General features: G+C 44.6%; 2 protein-coding genes across 2 annotated transcripts in view; both read right to left on the bottom strand.

Annotated features, from left to right (window-relative positions):
- Positions 1 to 2451: 2451 nt before the first annotated feature.
- On the bottom strand, positions 2452 to 4693 carry slc10a3 (solute carrier family 10 member 3). The gene has a single exon (XM_060928545.1). It carries the CDS (start codon positions 4591 to 4593, stop codon positions 3238 to 3240), a length of 1356 nt encoding a protein of 451 aa, XP_060784528.1. The 5' UTR covers positions 4594 to 4693; the 3' UTR covers positions 2452 to 3237.
- Positions 4694 to 11676: 6983 nt separating this feature from the next.
- Positions 11677 to 19094, bottom strand: part of chmp1a (charged multivesicular body protein 1A) — a 20516-nt gene continuing 13098 nt past the window's right edge. The window contains exons 2-7 of the mRNA XM_060928548.1: positions 19061 to 19080; positions 16174 to 16254; positions 15761 to 15907; positions 15229 to 15357; positions 14880 to 15073; positions 11677 to 12804 (exon numbers count right to left, since the gene is read on the bottom strand). Coding sequence (XP_060784531.1) covers positions 12783 to 12804; positions 14880 to 15073; positions 15229 to 15357; positions 15761 to 15907; positions 16174 to 16254; positions 19061 to 19080 — 593 coding nt within the window. The 3' untranslated portion in view covers positions 11677 to 12782. The remainder of the gene's footprint in view (positions 12805 to 14879; positions 15074 to 15228; positions 15358 to 15760; positions 15908 to 16173; positions 16255 to 19060; positions 19081 to 19094) is intronic.

Below are 19094 nucleotides of genomic sequence, written 5' to 3'. Positions count from 1 at the left end.
ATTTACCAACACATCTGAGAGAAATGTTGATGTTTTCAATAATTTTGTCTTGTTTCTAACATCACAGTCCTTATACTTAGCCTCATTGTCAACTAACTTGTGTTCTTTTGGGTTGAATATGCTCCAGTTGCTTAGCAACAGTGTTCTCACCACTTTAGCCATTTGAAAGGCAAGTTTGCGTGTGGGGTTAAGGTCAGAAATTTCACAATTTCCTCTTGAACACACAATAACACACACTTCAGAGTCGTTAGAGGAAGTTAGAGAGTGGCACTGAAACACAGGCCGTAAAATGGCTCATGGTTTGTACTTTGATCATTTTTTTCTCAACATCAGCAATTTATTTCGGTTTTCCACTTGTTTATTACAAGCCCTTATGAGGGTTAAGTGTCACACACTGAACACGATACACATAAAAATGTGTGTGTGTGTGTGTGTGGGGGGGGGGGGGGGGGGGGGGGGTCACCCTGACTTTCAAGAAACAGCCCTGCTGTCATTACTGACCTGAAACCAGCAGTGTGTGTGTGTGTGTGTGTGTGTTTCAGTAACAGACCAGTCAGTCTGTTATCAGTCATTTCCTGTAGATACTTTGCTAAATAAATTATTAGCCGCAGGGACATGACGGACTCCTTGCCAGCCTAACTGCTGACATCACAATGGAAAAACTTTCAAAAATGTGTGTGTGTGTGTGTGTGTGTGAGAGAGAGAGAGAGAGATTAGACCTCAATAAACACACACATTCCTGAGACACTCAGGAGAAACAAAGTTCAAAGGGTTCAGATAAACAGAAGGTTGTAAGTTTAAATCCCAGAACTGCCACAATACAACATCCAGTGTGTCATTTTACCCCAAATATAATCTGATCAGCTTAAAGCAGCTTCACTTTGTACGACTTCTGGCCTGATTTTGCTGTTACAGTCAGAAAGCCCACACTGTAAAAGACCTATTTAGTAGAAATGCGTGTGTTTTGAGAATCACTCTGAAATGAAAATCGCATCAGAAACTAGACATGAATCCAGCGACAGCATTAATGGGTTAAACCTGATGGTCAGGTAAACATCACACCTGCACTGAAATAATCCCGTCCTCTTCAGTGTTGGGTTTATCATCTCTAGATACTGGAGCGCAGTTTGTCATTTTAAACCACAGCATAAAAACACAAGGTAAAAAGAAATGTTACAAACAAGTGCACTGTATAAACAATCTTGTGTTATGAACAAACACCTTTAACACACCGTGTTTGTGGAGTGTGTTGGTGCTGGCTGTGAGAAAAAGTGACCCAGCCTTTAGCGCCGACCCAAATCAGAGAGAATTCTACAGGTAAAACCACCCCCTGGGTGAAAAACACTCGTTTGTCTGGGAAGGTCACTGCATCGTGTCGTGTTTTACATGTGAAAGTTTTCTTGTTACTCGTGTCTCAGCAGCGTGCGGTGTTTCAGAAACATCACTTAGAGAACAGTGTGGTCAGTCAGGTTCTCCTGAACTATCAGAAACATCTGTTGAGCAGGTTGGAATAAAAACTACATTTTAATTAAAATGTACAAACCCCACAGAGCTACGGCGACATATTTGAGCCAATACAGGTGAAAAACACAGGAGCTGAGGTTGGGGGGGATCAGTCTGCAAAAAAGAAAAACCTCAGAGTGTCTTGAGATTAAAATCATAAATTCACAAGAAAAACTTTTTTTTTGTCAAGGAACCAGGTCACTTCACCGTGCAGTTTGGACCAACATCACCTCACAGACGCCACGATGAGCCGAGAGTTAAAGAAAACACAGTCTTTCCTCCTCAATCAAACAAAAGGGGAAAAAGCACAGAGAGATTTTCCACCCAGTTTCCCAGAATGCACTGCAGCCAGGAAACATTTCTGAATTCTTAAACTTAGAATTTCTTGGAATTTATAACTTTATAATCTTGGAGAATATCTGAGGTTTTTTTTCTTGTAAATGTATGACGTTAATCTCGGAAAGTGAGGGTTTTTTTCTCAGAATATTAGCCCCTCCCCAAGTTGTTTCTTTTTTTTTTTATTAATTATTAGAATTTATTAGGTTCATTCTAACAGACATCGAACCGCTCAGCAACCTTCACACGTAATCTGTGTCCAAGTGAAAAAACACAGAATAAGTGCCAAGGACACAGCCTCAGCTCTTTGGGCATGGGACTGAAACCTGTGATGTAGTGATGTGGATGATGACATACTGACGCTTTAACGTACTGCATTGATTTCAGAATGACATTTATAATCTCACAGACACTAAGCCTCGTTTACTGAGCTGCACCAAAACAGATTTAAATCACAAGTTATTTGTATGAGAGTTACACTATAAAATTTGGTGTTCATGAGAAACATTTTATCGAAGCTGTCTGTGCTGCTGATTGGTCGGTTGCTGTGACACACTTCATGATATCACCTGTCTGCGTGAAATTTAAATTCTCCAACATTCCATCAGTATGTTACATTTTCACACTTTAATCTTTATTAATTTTATAAAATCCAAATCCACTGAAATTACACACACACACACACACACTCCAGCATTTAGTTTCAGTAAACAGAGGCCTGCTGTGAACTCTGAGCAACATGGTGTTGTGAAATACAACACACACACACACGCGCGCACACACACACACACATATTCTAAAGGTCACAGTGGTGCGAGTTCATCTTCTTTCATATTTACATACAGAAATGCAGCATTTGAGTTCATTCTCTTTACTTCCTCCAAAAATATTTCAGCATTCAGGCACCAAGCCTCTTAAAACCAAATAAACCACACACACACACACACTAATCCACCCCCACTGATCCTCAAAACCATAAAAATAAACAAACATCCAAGAGTGTAATGAAAACCAGGTGTGTTAATTCCTCACCTACATACTCACATTCCTGAACACACACACACACACACGAGTGCAAACATGTATTCAAAATAGTGTCTCTACTTGTATAAGACACTGACGCACACTATATCATTCAAAGTGGGTTTATTCACCTCTCTCTCTCTCTCTCTCTCACACACACACACACACACACACTTCAAGTATATATATTCTCTGAGACAAGCAAAACCATACCAAGAAGTCAGCACACACAGATTTGTAAACAGGATACAAATGTACAAAACACATGTATGTGTTAGAAAAATATCACAAATCTCTTACATAAGGTTCCTTCAATGAGTAGAAAAAAGGAATGTCTTTGGTTTCAATCTGTGTGTGTGTGTGTGTGCGTGCACATTAGGCCTCAGGATCGTTTTTGTCCGTGTGGCAGAGGCGTCTGTGTGTGAGATGTGTGATGACGAGCAAGAGCATCTCGCTGGTGCTGCTGAGAGCGACGATGAACGGTGCCTGCGATGCGAAGTCTGCCTCTGCGCGCCGGAACGACAGCTGCATGACGGCGAGTGCGAGCAGGCTGTTCTGGACGCCCACCTCGATGGCCACCGTCCTCCTCTGCGGCACGGCGAGCCCGGTCACGCGCGCCAGCCCAAAGCCCACCAGCAGGCCCAGCACCGGTACTGTGACACCCACCAGGATGATGGGGAGCCGCACATTGGCCAGGATGGAGGCGCCCATCTGATACGCCATGAAGATCCCGCCCACGATCAGCAGGAAGCTGAAGGGGCGTATGAGGGTGAGGAGAACCCGGGTGAGTGCCGGCAGCCGCAGCTTCACGCACACGCCCACCGAGATGGGGATGGCGATGAACAGCAGCGTGGCCAGGATCTTCACAAACGGCACATGGAGGGTGGCGTGGACGCCGAGCAGCCGCCCGTATAGCGCTGACGAAAGAGGCATGGCTGCTGTTGCAAACACGGTGGACACTAGGGTCATGCAGATGGCCAGGGTCACGTCACCCCCTAATAACAGGCTGTACAGGTAACCGCCCCCTCCGCCCGGCGCTGAGCACGTGATGACCAGACCTAGAGCGAGTGCCTTGGGCAGTGTGGCCAGTCGGGACATGCCATACGCGTACAGAGGCATCACCAGGAACTGTCCCACGATCCCGAGGAGGAGAGGGACGGGCCGGTGCAGGAGCTCACGCAGCACCTCCACCTCCACCTTACAGCCAAACGCACACTTGTTGACGAAGATGAGAGGCAGCAGAGCGAACAGAACCGGGTTCTCTGAAAAGTGAGCGAGCTGAGCAGAGCCGTCTCTGACCCCATCGCCACCCGGTGCCACACGAATGGAATAATCCCTCCGCTCCTCGATCAGAACCGGCTCAGAGCCGCGATCCAGGTCCAACAGCTGGATGAGTAAAGGAGCTGTTCCCGGTGATCCAGAGCGGATGCTGATGACGTAGCTGTTGACCGGGCCGGCACGCCCACCGTCACTGTCGCTGGCATTCAGGATGGACAGCACGTCCGGTTCTAAGGAGCGCACTCGCACCGTCTGCCTCCAGTTCTGCCGCCGGCTTGAAATGACGATCACGCCTTTTGTGTTTTCAGGAAACTCAAACTCCAGTGATGACCCGTCTCCGATGTGCAGGTAGCTCTCCAGGTGGCCCCCGGTTCCGTTTCCTCGTGGTCCTGGGTCTGGGAGGAGCGCGAACACTGTGGGAATCAGGAGGTACAGAGCCGAGCCGCTCCTCATGGTGGAGATGATTCCACAATCCCGCAGCTCCAGAGAAAACCAGAGGAATGGAACTGATCTGAGGAGACTCCAGCACACCCCCTCCCCCCTCACACACTCCTGCACACCCCCTCACGCACTCCTCAACACCCCCTCAGGCACTCCTCAACACCCCCTCACGCACTCCTCAACACCCCTTCACGCACTCCTCAACACCCCCTCAGGCACTCCTCAACACCCCCTCACGCACTCCTCAACACCCCCTCAGGCACTCCTCAACACCCCCTCACGCACTCCTCAACACCCCTTCACGCACTCCTCAACACCCCCTCAGGCACTCCTCAACACCCCCTCACGCACTCCTCAACACCCCCTCACGCACTCCTCAACACCCCCTCACGCACTCCTCAACACCCCCTCACGCACTCCTCAACACCCCCTCAACACCTCCTCAGGCACTCCTCAACACCCCCTCAACACCCCCTCACGCACTCCTCAACACCCCCTCACGCACTCCTCAACACCCCCTCACGCACTCCTCAACACCCCCTCACGCACTCCTCAACACCCCCTCAACACCTCCTCAGGCACTCCTCAACACCCCCTCAACACCCCCTCACGCACTCCTCAACACCCCCTCACGCACTCCTCAACACCCCCTCACACACTCCTGCACACCCCCTGATTATTCCCAAACAGGTTCGTTTCCGTTCTCATCTCATCGCGGGTTCGGTTCCCACACGCGCGCGCGCAGTGCAACAAATATCATTAATCTCTCTCTCTGTCTGTCTGTCTGTCTGTCTCTCTGTCTGTCTGTCTCTCTCACATGCGCGCGCGGCTGGTCTGTGTTCCGGTTCCGTCCGTCTTCAGCCCCGGACCTCCTCCTCGCGCTCAGGTTCTGCTCTCCCCAGTGAGCCCCATGCCCGAACCCCAGCAGCGCGCAGTCGGAGTGAGGCGGGATTCTCCTGCGCGGTTCCGCTCGAAGCCCAACAGTCGCTTCCCTCCGCTGGAGGAGGAACACCCCCCACCCCCCGGGCCGGGTTGCCAGATTGGAACGATTAGAGTTGGGTTGCCATGTCGCCGATTTTCACTATTTTCCTCTCAGACCCCTGATGACCACACCCTGTTCACTCAGGACTCGGTCACAGTCAGGAGAATCAGACTGGGGGGGAGCCGAACAATCATGAGTTTTACTTCAATAGTAATAAAAAGATAAAATAAAATCAACTCATTCATAATATTAATATTAAAGGGGTAGTCATTGCCTAATGGCGAGAGAAGCAGCTTTGGGACCAAAAGGTTGCCGGTTCGATTCCCTGGACCAGCAGGAATGGCTGAAGTGCTCTTGAGCAAGGAGCCGAACCCCACCTGCTGCTCTGGATAACACGAAGCCTTTATTTATTATATAAGAGCTTATATAATAAACAATCTTATATAAGAGCGTCTGCTAAATGCCTGTAATGTAATGCAGTGTAATGGTTAGAAAAACGTGACACAGCTGATACACTAGTTTTTGAGATTTTTTATATAAAGATATTATAAAATAATACATAATATAATAAATATGCAAAATATCAAACTGATCTCAGCAGCATCTTTGATCAAATCTCTCTGTGATTAAACTCTCGTATTCAGATGGTCACTGATTCACACGTGTGAGTTTTATTTCTGTGTCTCGTGTTTGTGATCCGGATCGTTTACTAAAGTGAGTCAGAGAGATTTTTAATGACTGTGGAAATGGATTTATAATAAACATGCGATTGGCCCTGAAATTATCACACGACCCTGAAACAGTGTGTTTCTGTGACAGGGATGGGTCAGGGATGCGATTAGTGATGAAATAATACCGTTTCTATAGCAACAAGACAGACTGGCCTGGAGGGCGGGCCAGCGTAGAGGAATTTTATAGAGAGGTGAAATGAACAATCTGGCAACCCAGCTGACAGTAATACACACATTAACCGTCAGTGTGAGACAGACAGGAAGTGTGTGTGTTAGTTATCGAGCTGGTGAATACGGACATCATTAATGATTTAGAATGGACAGTGTAACACACACACACACACACAGTGAGCTGGAGTCAGGTTTCATGCTGAGCTACTTTAAACAGTGTGTAACTGAAACACAACACTGACTCTCCGGAAACACCCCAACAGAACAACCTTCAGAGCAACACATTCAAAAGATTTATCATCAAATAATGAAAGAAATTACAATCAGGAAGTTCTGCTGGACATGTGAAGAAGAACACACACACACACACACACACACCCTGACATGTGATGATGAGTTATGATTACAGGAAATCCCCAACTTCATGAAGACAGGAAGTGTGTGTGTGTGTGTGTGTGTGTTCTTCTTCACATCTCATCTCATTATCTGTAGCCGCTTTATCCTGTTCTACAGGGTCGCAGGCGAGCTGGATCCTATCCCAGCTGACTACGGGCGAAAGGCAGGGTTCACCCTGGACAAGTCGCCAGGTCATCACAGGGCTGACACATAGACACAGACAACCATTCACACTCACATTCACACCTACGCTCAATTTAGAGTCACCAGTTAACCTAACCTGCATGTCTTTGGACTGTGGGGGAAACCGGAGCACCCGGAGGAAACCCACGCGGACACGGGGAGAACATGCAAACTCCACACAGAAAGGCCCTCGCCGGCCATGGGGCTCGAACCCGGACCTTCTTGCTGTGAGGCGACAGTGCTAATCACTACACCACCGTGCCGCCCCTTCCTGATTGTAATTTCTTTCATTATTTGATGATAAATCTCTTGAATGTGTTGCTCTGAAGGTTTCCCCCAGTGCTGTTGTTAGTTTATCACCCTCCTAAAGCTGATTGTTATGTTGTAGGGAAGTCATGGCCTAATGGTTAGAGGAAACAGCTTTGGGATGAAAAGGTTCCTGGTTCGATTCCCTAGACCAGTAGGACTGGCTGAAGTGCCCTTGAGCACGTCCCCTAACCCCAGTAAGAGTGGTGGTGTACCTTGTGTCTGATTAGCCAAAGAAAAGCTGATGATGTGGTCCCCAGTTTGAGTGGTGCTGGCTTAAACTAAAGCTGCTGCTAGCTCTTTATCAGACTTTACTGAACTCCTTCAGTGATCTTTGCCCTGTTGTCATTATACTTGGTGACTCTAACATCCATGTTGACACAAACTGCTCCTTCACATCCGAGTTCCTCTCAGTGTCAGAGTGTTTTAACATGCAGCATGTTCACCTTCCAACTCATGTTAATGGTCATATTCTTGATGTGATCCGTTTGAGTGGTTTGAGCAAGATCTCTGTCTCTGGTTCAGTTTCTTGTGTTTCTGATCATATACTGATCGAATGCAGCTTTCACATCACCTCTCCTCCTCCTCTGGATAAAATCTCCAACACTTATTAACCCCGCCGACAGTAGTCGGAGGGGTTATTATTTTCACCTGCGTCAGTCTGTGTGTGTGTGTGTCTGTCTGTCTGTCTGTCTGTGTGTCTGCAAGATATCTCAAGAACCAATGGATCGATTTGGACCAAATTTTGTACATGTGTTGCCAATCACCCAGGAAGGAAACCATTAAATTTTGGAGGTCAAAGGTCAAAGGTCAAGGTCATGGCAGAACTTCGAAATTTTCGCCCAATGTATTTTAATAGGGAAAAGGCGGGGTTTGCACTCGTTAGAGTGTCCCTGTCTAGTCATAATCTTAGTTTTGGCAGTTCCAATCTGTTTCCTGCTTCTCTTCAGTCCTCATCTCTGTCTGACTTACAGAAACTCTCGTCCCCTGATGGTATTGTTTCCCTTTATAATTACACTACCTCTGCGTTACTCAGTGATCTAGCCCCTTTGAAGAATAGGTTTGTTCCAGCCACCCACACTTGTCTTTGGTTTACTCCCGATCTCAGAATAATGAAGGTCACTAGCTGGTGAGGGGCGGCACGGTGGTGTAGTGGTTAGCGCTGTCGCCTCACAGCAAGAAGGTCCTGGGTTCGAGCCCCGTGGCCGGCGAGGGCCTTTCTGTGCGGAGTTTGCATGTTCTCCCCGTGTCTGCGTGGGTTTCCTCCGGGTGCTCCGGTTTCCCCCACAGTCCAAAGACATGCAGGTTAGGTTAACTGGTGACTCTAAATTGAGCGTAGGTGTGAATGTGAGTGTGAATGGTTGTCTGTGTCTATGTGTCAGCCCTGTGATGACCTGGCGACTTGTCCAGGGTGAACCCCGCCTTTCGCCCGTAGTCAGCTGGGATAGGATCCAGCTCGCCTGCGACCCTGTAGAACAGGATAAAGCGGCTACAGATAATGAGATGAGACTAGCTGGTGTCTTGAACGCCTGAATAAGAAAACTGACCTCACTGTCCACGCCTTACTATACACTGAACATTTACACAAATATAGACACGCTCTAAATGCTGCTCGCTCCAACCACTACTCCTCCATCATAAAGAGTGCCAAGTCCAAGCCAAGGACACTCTTCAAACCTGTTACTCTTGTACTAGCATGTCCTAATACAGCTCAGTAATACGAGGTATTTTTACATTATTTTAACAACAAAATTGACAAAATCTCTTGCTGTTTCCCTTCTACTGCCTATTCATTCCCACCCATTGATGTTCCTACAAACTCTGCCTACGAAACTCACTTTCTTCACACCTGCTGACTCTCACTCTATCACTGAACTTATCAAGTCAAATCCTTCCTCTTGTTTGCTTGACCCCGCCCCCCCGACATATATTAAGATATGTTCATCTATAATTAATGCTCCTATTGCCACAGTGATAAATACATCTCTCTCTTCTGGCTCTGTCCTGATGGCCGTCAAACCTGCTGCAGATTCTCCTGTACTGAAGAAACCTGAGTTGAATCCAACATCTCTTTCCAGTTTCAGACTCGTCTCAAATCTTCCCTTTCAAGCTAAAGTGATGGAAAGAGTGGTGGCTATGCAGCTCCATCCCTTTCTTATTGAAAACACACTCTATGAGCTTTTTCAGTCTGGTTTCCGTCACATCTCAGCACTGAGACAGCTCTTCTGCGTGGTGTTCATGATCTCCACCAGTCTTCTCTCAACAGTTTTCTCCTTCTTGACTCATGTGCTGCTTTTGACTGTTAACAATGATGTACTCATTTCCCATCTCTCCGCTATTGGTTTCGCAGTCATAGCTCTTCAGTGGTTCGGGTTGTATTTCACAAACAGACCGCAGTTTATTAGACTTGGTTCACACATGTCCACCACCTCTCCTGTTCAGTGTGAGGTCCCTCAGGGATCAGTTCTCAGCCCTCTCCTCTTTTTAATCCACATTCTACCCATTGGTCATGTTATTCATATCCATGGCCTTAACTTTCATTGCTATGCAGATGACATTGAGCTCTATCTTAGTACAGACTCACCCTCAGACTCCCTTCCCAGTACACTGACTGACTGGATCTCAGATTTAAAGCTTTGGTTGCAGGAAAACTTTCTCAAGTTAAATGTTGATAAAACTGAAATCCTATTGGTTGGTCCCAAATCCCCACTATCTGAATCATCCAACTTTTCTATTAGTATTGATGATGCGCTTGTTAATCCTTGTTTATCAGTCGAACACAGAAACCAGAGCAGATCTGAGTGCAGAACTCATCACACTGCAGGGTTCATGTCAGGTTCATGAAACGTTTATGTCGCCAATCTAAGCATAAAAATGATCAGACATTGATAAATGTGGCAGCTGAAAAACATCATCATTTAAATAATCACAGCCCTAAATATCAGTTTAGAGGCCACGCCCCCAGACTGTACAACATGGAGATGCATTAAATGGCCAAAAAGAGAAACTTCACTCTCAAAACAGAAACTCTAAATTCCCAAGTCTAACTGAACAAATTATTTCTATTTAGCAGCCTGAAAAGTAGCATCATGGGAAATCAGAAAGATCCTGTATGTAAAGAAATCACTGCTGCAGTCAACGGCGTCATCGACAAATGAACTCTAGTTGATATTTCAATTTTATTAATACATTCGTGATATGTACAAACTCCATTTCCAGAAAAGTTTATATTTTCCAAAATGCAATAAAAACAAAAATCTGTGATTTGTTAATTCACATCGAGCCAAGCAGCCTTTATTTGTCACATGTACACTCAAAGCACAGACTGAAATTTAACCTTTATGAACACCCCCCCACACACACCCAGAGCAGTGGGCAGCTATGCTACAGTGCCCAGGGAGCAGTTGGGGGGGCCTTGTTCAAGGGCACGTCAGCCCAACCTTAGGTCATGGCTTCCCCCATGTTAACCTAACCTGCATGTCTTTGGACTGTGGGGGAAACCGGAGCACCCGGAGGAAACCCACGCGGACACGGGGAGAACATGCAAACTCCACACAGAAAGGCCCTCGCCGGCCGCTGGGCTCAAACCCAGAACCTTTTTGCTGTGAGGCGACAGCGCTAACCACTACACCACCGTGCCCACCGCCCATGTAAACCTTTATTTAACTGACAAAAGAAAATATTTTCTATAGTTTTACTAACCAACTTCACTGTATTTTGTAAATATAAACAAACTTAGAATTTGATGCCTGCAACACACTCAAAAAAAGTTGAGACAGAGAAATTATTACGATTGTGTTACATCACCTTTCATTTAATAACACTTTTAATCGTATGGAATCTGAGGATACTAATTGTTCCAGTTTTGCAATTGGAATTTTTGTCCATTCTTGCTTGATAAAAGACTTCAGCTGCTCAACAGTCTGAGATATCCATTGTCTGATTCTCCTCTTTGTGATGCTCAGTAGGAGACAGATCTGGACTGGCAGCAGGCCAGTCAAGCACATGCACTCTGTGTCTACTCACTGCTGCTTTAATGATATGAGCCTCAACAAATGTTTTATAAAGCATTTTAAAACATTTAACTTTTTATTAAATGGTTTATTTTGCTTATTTTCATACTATTTAATTACTTTTATCTTTGTTCTTATCTTCATACTTTATCTTTTAATTATCATTTTATGAGCTGTTTAAATTAGTATTTTCATCTTTTATATTTGTTTTGACCAATTAATAATAATAATAATAATAATAATAAAACAGTAAGGGTGGACCCTTACACAGGTGATGAACGAACACACACACACACACACACACACAAAGAGCTGGTATTATCAGAGTCTCATTTTATTCCCACACTGTATCTGTGTAACTGTACAAAACCAAAAGAGAAAAGCGGCAGCGTATAAATAACCCTCAGAATAAACAAATAAAAACCACATACAGACAGACAGAGAGAGAGAGAGAGAGACACAGCTGTGCTGATGACAGGTCTCCATACCCACAATGCCACGGTGCTGCGTGGGCTCTACACACACTGATATCTGATTCAGGCACTGAGGAAGAGGAGGAAAATAAACGAGCAGGATGAGGAAGTGTGTGTGTGTGGTGTAGTAAGGCAGAACAACACTAAGAGCTTTAACTTCAATACTAATACAATCCAGCACCTGTGTGTGTGTGTGTGTATATATATATAAAAAGGGGCAGAGCTCAGTAACTGCATTCTGTATGACTTCAGTAGTGTTCATTAGAGCGGGTACAGGACTCACATCCATCCATCATCTGTAGCTGCTTATCCTGTGCAGGGTTGCGGGCGAGCTGGAGCCTATCCCAGCTGACTGTGGGCGAGAGGCGGGGTTCACCCTGGACAAGTCACCAGATAGGACTCACATCATCCACCACAAATAACAACGTGTGCAGCGATGCCCTCTTACACTCCTCTACTGGAGACTGAATGGAATTCATGGAAACTAATCAGTGTGCAGAATTTACAGCCTACCTGTGTGTGTGTGTGTGTGTGTGTGTGTGTACTGTGCACACTTAAGTAAAATGGGCTTGGGATGCTTCTGTTACAGGAAGTGTATATCCAGAAAAAAAAAACCACACTCACACACACACACACACACACACACACACTCCTTAGTTTGTGTGTAAACAATGGGAGATTGTTTTCAGCAGTGTGTGTAATATGATTATCAGACACCCAAAGTACTGACTGTGTGTGTGTGAGAGAGGTGTGTGTGTATATATATATATATATATATATATATATATATATATAATCATTACATCTTGCATGTAGGATTAAAAATATAAATCAGTATCCTGTCAAGTCCAGAATAAGAAGTGGAGTGCATCAGTGAGCGCTCTTCATCATCACTCAATCATCAGCAGGTTCTCTTTCCAGCTCTTCAGGAACAGGACAGTGATGATCAGTTCCTCAGAGCCGCCAGCCTGAAACACAACACCATCACACACACGGTTCTTGTTAGAACAGTGTCAAGCTGTGAAAGAAAAATGTCTTCACTTTCATTTCACAGGTGTCTCTAATAAACACGACTCCAAATCTGAGACAGTCAGGCTGGTGTGGAAAACATAAAAAAATAATAAAAATCAGTGATGTGTAAATGTACTTTGACTTGTATTTCATTGCAGACAGAATGAACCCAAGATATTTCATGGTTTGCTGGTCAATTTCATTTTATTTGTTAATATCCATCCATTCCTGCGTTTCAGTCCTGCAACACATTCCAAAAAAAGCTGGGACGATGGAAATTTAGGGCGAGTAATGAGGTACAACAATTAAATAATGATGTGATGTGAAACAGGTGACTGTAATCATGATTTGGGACAAAACCAGCCTCCAGGAAAGGCCGAGTGTTTGAGGAGTAAAGACGAGCTGAGGATCTCCAGTTTATCAACAAATGGGTGAGAAAATTATTGAAACGTTTAAAAACAATGTTCCTCAGAGAAAGATCAGAAGGGATTTGGATATTTCTCCCTCTACAGTGCAGAATATCGGTGTGTAAAGGGCTCAAGCCTAATCTGAACCCCCGTGATCTCCGATCCCTCAGACGGCATCAAGAACCGTCATTCATCTACAGCTGATAGAACCACATGGGCTCGGGATTACTCTGGAGAACCTTTATCAAGCTATAATACGGAGTTACAGCCACAAACACCAGTTAAAACTTTACTGTGTAAAAAGGAAGCGTTATGTTAACTGTGTCCAGAAGCGCCGTCGACTTCTCTGGGCTCGGAGGCGTCTGGGATGGACCATCACACAGTGGGAATGGGTATTGTGCTCAGACAAATCAGTATTCAGGTCTTTTTTGGAAGAAATGGACGCCGTGCGCTCTGAAGAGGAAAAGGACCATCCAGACTGTTAGCAGGAACGAGTCCAAAAGCCAGGGTGTGTCATGGTATGGCGTTGGGTCAGTGCCCTTGGGCAAAGGTACCTTACACTTCTGTGATGGAGCATTAATGCAGAAAAGTCCACTGAGATTTTGGAGCAACATCTGCTGCCTTCAAGACGACGTCTTTTCCAGGGAGATTTCAACAAGACGATGCAAAACCACATTCTGCTCACATTACAAAGGCGTGGCTGTGGAAGAAGAGGGCGTGTCCCCTCTGTCCCCAATAGAGAATGTGTGGAGAATTTAGAAATGAAAAATATGACAGTGACGACCCCGAACTGTTCCACACCTTCAGACCTGTTTACAGGAAGAACGGGACAAAAATAACACCTGAACCACTTCATCACTTGGAGTCTTCAGTCCATAAACAGCTTTTAAGTGCTGGGAGAAGGAACGGGAACATTATACACATTATAAAGTGGGGAATGATTTCAGTTTTAATTTCAATTTAACACACCATCCCAACTGTTTCTGATTTGAAGTTGTAAATTCTGTAAATTATTGTATGAAGATGAAAATCACACCCAGCGAGCCTCATTTATCAACCTGGATATGAACAGATTTATTCGTATAAGAGTTTACATAAAAAATTTGGCATTCATAAAAATCCCTCGTGTCCTCCTCATGCTCCTGAGTGTTTATAAATTCTCACATAAGGAGACTAACTGATGTAAACCTCAGCCTCAGATCCTATAATCTGTGTGGATCGCTGCCCTTTTATATCTGGAATGGACTGTGGAGTTTAAACTGGTTTTATTTTATGACGTTTACAGCGTTTAGCCGACGCCCTGATCCAGAGAGACTTCTAGAAGAGCTTTAGAGTCTCGATCAGAAACACATCCTCACGCTAGTTCACTAGATCAGGGACCGAGAGAACCATCCGGAACATTTACTGAGGACCAGTCGCTTTAATTAAAGAATATACAAATAAATAAAGCGAGCGACACACTCGCATAAATTACTCCGATCACTCATTTCCTGCTCCTAGCTTTCTGTGCACTTTACCTTTTATGGAGTTTTGTGGGTGTCATTATATGCAAATGAGCCATCAAGAATGAACTTTGAGCTCTGCTGGTGGTCAGCAGTAGCAGGTAGGGGTGTGTGTGTGTGTACCTGCGGGACAGCTGGTCCTCTTTGTCCTGTGTCCTGGCTGAAGTCTCCCCAAGGGCGGAGGCTCCTGCGGGAAGCTCACTGAGCTGATCCATCACCTCCAGCCCGCTCTCCTCCGCAATCTGCACAATCAGATCATCCACCTGCTGCTGCGGCGTCGTCAAGGTGGTGGCTGAGCTCATCGAGTCCTCCATCACCTGCACGCGCGCACACACACACACACACACTCAACAGTATGCATCTCCCAGACACTGTTCCCTGTAATCACACCTTCCTAAGAACAGACAGATCCTTGTCCTGACAGAAGGAGGAATCTGTACAGTAGTGCACTTGAAGTGTAGTGCACACTTACTGAAGTGTGTACATCCAGATTCTGGACCTGACTCTCAAACTTGTCCATGACGGCAGATACCTTCTGCAGGTCCATGGAGTTCAAAGCTTTATCCAGAGCCTTCGTCACCTGGGTCATGTTCTTCGTCACCTGATCTCACACACACACACACACACACACACACACACACACACACACAACAATTGGATGGCATCATGAAGTGACACCCAAGGTTGATTATTTTCCTATACCAGCATGTCACTGTGTGTTTTATTTGTCTTATAAACACATCAACGATTACGGTTTTATATATTAGTGATGCATTTTTATCAATTTAGCATTAGTATAAACCTGCGCTACTGTTACAGCTGCTGTTAGAGAGAATGAATCAACACCTTCTGACCAATCAGAGTCCAGAACTCAGCACAATGTGAGATGAAGACAATTTAAGCATGTTTATTATACGTGTAAAATATTTTATAGATTACACACAACCTGCACCATTACATTAATGTTAATACACACACACACACTCCCTCCCTCTCTCTCTCACCCCCTTCATGGTGACGGCGGTTTGGACTTTAGAGGCCACGGCATCGACACGTGACGCCATACGCAGCCAGTTCACCCCCTCATTCTTCTTACGGATGGCGTTCTCAGCATACACACGTGCACAGTCCACGTTCTTCTGCTGGAGAGCCTACACACACACACACACACACACACACACACAGGTGAGAGTTTATTCAGTGCTATGTTCTGCCCCCTGCTGGTTACACACTACTCTGCATGAGAACGCCTCCATCCTCATCATCACAGTGACGTGTGTGTAGTAAAAATAATAAAATGAAGTGCAATTCTGCACGATTGGTTGATGAAGTTGTCACATTCACTAATCACAGTGCTCTGATGTCATCAGAAGTGGGAGGAGTCAAATGAGCATCATAAAACTGATGAAGACTTAACAAACCTTTTTACCTTGGCCTGCTCAGCCTTCGAGTCCTTCTCAGCTTTCTTCGCCAGTCTCTCCAGCTGCTTCGCTGTGAACTGCAAAATATAAAACACACACACTTCAGACTAGGGTTTAATCCCAGGATTCCCGGGAAATCTGATCAAAACTATTTCTCGATTCCCGGGAAAAGGTTATGACAGGAAACCGGGAAAATAGCCTAATAAAAAAATCAATGGTGCGCGTCTATTTGTTGACACACAGTAACGTTGATGGAGGCGACGGTGCCGCAGTAGTTACGGTAACACAGAACCACCAGCAGTACGCTAGGCCTATACTCTGCCAATGATGTCTGGGTCTTCGAGCAGTTTTGTATGGGGGCATTTTCAAAAAGTAGAGAATGACAGCGCTAAGTGTATGTTGTGTGACCGGGTTATCAAGTGTTCCAGGGGACCAGCAAGTGGATAGCGCAGACATTTAGAAACTCAGCATGAGAAACGTTCCCAAAGAAAGCCCATCGAAAGGCTCGAACTGACCACTACGCCAACGTCAGAGGAAATGAAAGACGGTGACTTCATAAAAGTTATAACCAAAGAATTTTCCCTCTTCGAGGCCACCAACAGGAGACCACCTCACCTCACCTGCAACAGCTGTTTGACGCTCTAAATACTGTTCAGGCTACATCCGTGGAGGCGGAGAGAGCATTTTCTATCTGCGGCCAATTTGTCACGAAAATCGAAACCGCCTAAGCGCAGAGTCTATCAACGCTCTCTGTTTCTTGAAAGCACACTTCCAGAAGAAAAAGAAAGACGGACAGGGTCAGGGTGAGAAATTAATTGTAAACTTAAAGAAATATTGAGCCACGAGTTCATTGCAAAGCGAAATTTATTATTTCAGTTCAGGCTATCGTTTTCTATACTATGCCTGTGTTTAAGTAGGCTAGTGCAGTGCAGTTTGTACATTTTGGGGTAATTTTCTTTAATTTATTGAACATGTAGGCTGTGTGTTTAGCCTAAGTTTTTTTGTATTACTTAAAATCAGGCTATCGTTTTCTATATGCCTATGTCTTTTAGTAGTGCACAGTTGTAGCCAACATTTTTGGGTCATTTTCTTTAATTAATTGAACACGTAGCTATGTGTTTAGCCTAAGCTTTTTTGTATCATTATTTAAAATCAGAGAGGAATATGCCTGCCCTGAACAATAAAGAATATTTGGTTAACTTCGAGTGATTATTCCAGTTTGCAGCCACTTGCAAATATTAACAGCCACGTAATGGATTTAGTTTAGGATAATGGATGAGGAAGGAATCATTCAATGCTTAACATTATTTCATTTTTATAATGGAGCTCTGTAAAATACTGGTTTTATATAGGCTAAGGGTTCTTTAGAAGACAAGTCAGGGACAATCCACCTTAATTAGCACTGCCGCAGATGTCGCGCACGACGGCAGTGGCAGACTTTATTATTGCTGTGTTCATCAGTGGACGCAGCCTAAACTGTATTCTTTTCTTTTGCCCTAATAATGATGCAAATAATGTGTAACAATTTGATACAAAATGTCAGTTTGGGACGAATATTTGAATTATACATACATAAGGCCTACTTGGGCTAAAAAAAAAAAAAAAAAAAAAAAAGCAGTTATTTCCCGGGATTCCCGGGAAACGGGTCGTCTTATCCCGGGATCTGATTCATGTCATTTTCGGAAAAAATATTAAACCCTACTTCAGACCTAGAGACAGTCTTCTCCACATCTCTCAGAGAAAACTTTGAGGTGATGCAGTGTTTTATTTTTATGAAAGATCTGGAACACATCGTTAAACATCACACTCCGTCTGTCACTGAACAGAGCGAGGAAACATAAAAACATCTACTTTACTGACTTCTCTATTTACTGTTATATATTTTAGAATAAACTGCAGTTAATCGCTCGGGGGGGGAAATGACCATTATAGCAGCACAAGGATCTGAAAAGTGAGACAGACAGACAGACAGATGACAAACCACATACAGACTGAAGAGACACAGATTCAGATATAAATACATAAATGACATTTTTATATTATTAGAACTTCTGTCACACTGAATATTTCATTATTACTAAAAAAGTAGAATTCTTATATAAATTAATATTATCAAATAAATGTTTAAAAAAGGGGCGGCACGGTGGTGTAGTGGTTAGCGCTGTCGCCTCACAGCAAGAAGGTCCGGGTTCGTGCCCCGGGGCCGGCGAGGGCCTTTCTGTGTAGGAGTTTGCATGTTCTCCCCGTGTCCGCGTGGGTTTCCTCCGGGTGCTCCGGTTTCCCCCACAGTCCAAAGACATGCAGGTTAGGTTAACTGGTGACTCTAAATTGAGCGTAGGTGTGAATGTGAGTGTGAATGGTTGTCTGTGTCTATGTGTCAGCCCTGTGATGACCTGGCGACTTGTCCAGGGTGAACCCGCCTTTCACCCGTAGTCAGCTGGGATAGGATCCAGCTCGCCTGCGACCCTGTAGAACAGGATAAAGCGGCTACAGATAATGAGATGAGATGTTTAAAAAAGTCACTAGTAGTATAAAATCCTAACATTATGTAAATTAATTTTATTCATTAAAAACATCCGTTTTATTCTTATCAGGTGGAGACTAAATTTATACGCATATTTTTCATATGATGATATTTATATTTGAACAGTTTATGTAAAGCTCTGTGACGTTCACGGTTCAGTTATTTATTTATTTTTCTGTTTTTTGTCTGAGAATCAGAAAACGTCCCGACAAACCCAAACCTGTGAGGAAAAGGGATTCTTTGGAGCTAAGCTCCGCCCACTCAGATATCATGTGATCACTCTGATGTTCATATAATATTTATTATATTTGTAAAATCACATTCCTGCACTCAGAGTGAGAGTTTGTGGTGCGATGTACCTTTAACTGGAACAGTGTATCTGTGAGGAGAGAG

This window comes from Neoarius graeffei, chromosome 8, assembly GCF_027579695.1.
Source record: "Neoarius graeffei isolate fNeoGra1 chromosome 8, fNeoGra1.pri, whole genome shotgun sequence".
Classification (NCBI taxonomy): Eukaryota; Metazoa; Chordata; class Actinopteri; order Siluriformes; family Ariidae; genus Neoarius; species Neoarius graeffei.
The sequence above is the reverse complement of the archived record's forward strand: the minus strand, read 5'-3'. Positions and strand labels throughout refer to the sequence as shown.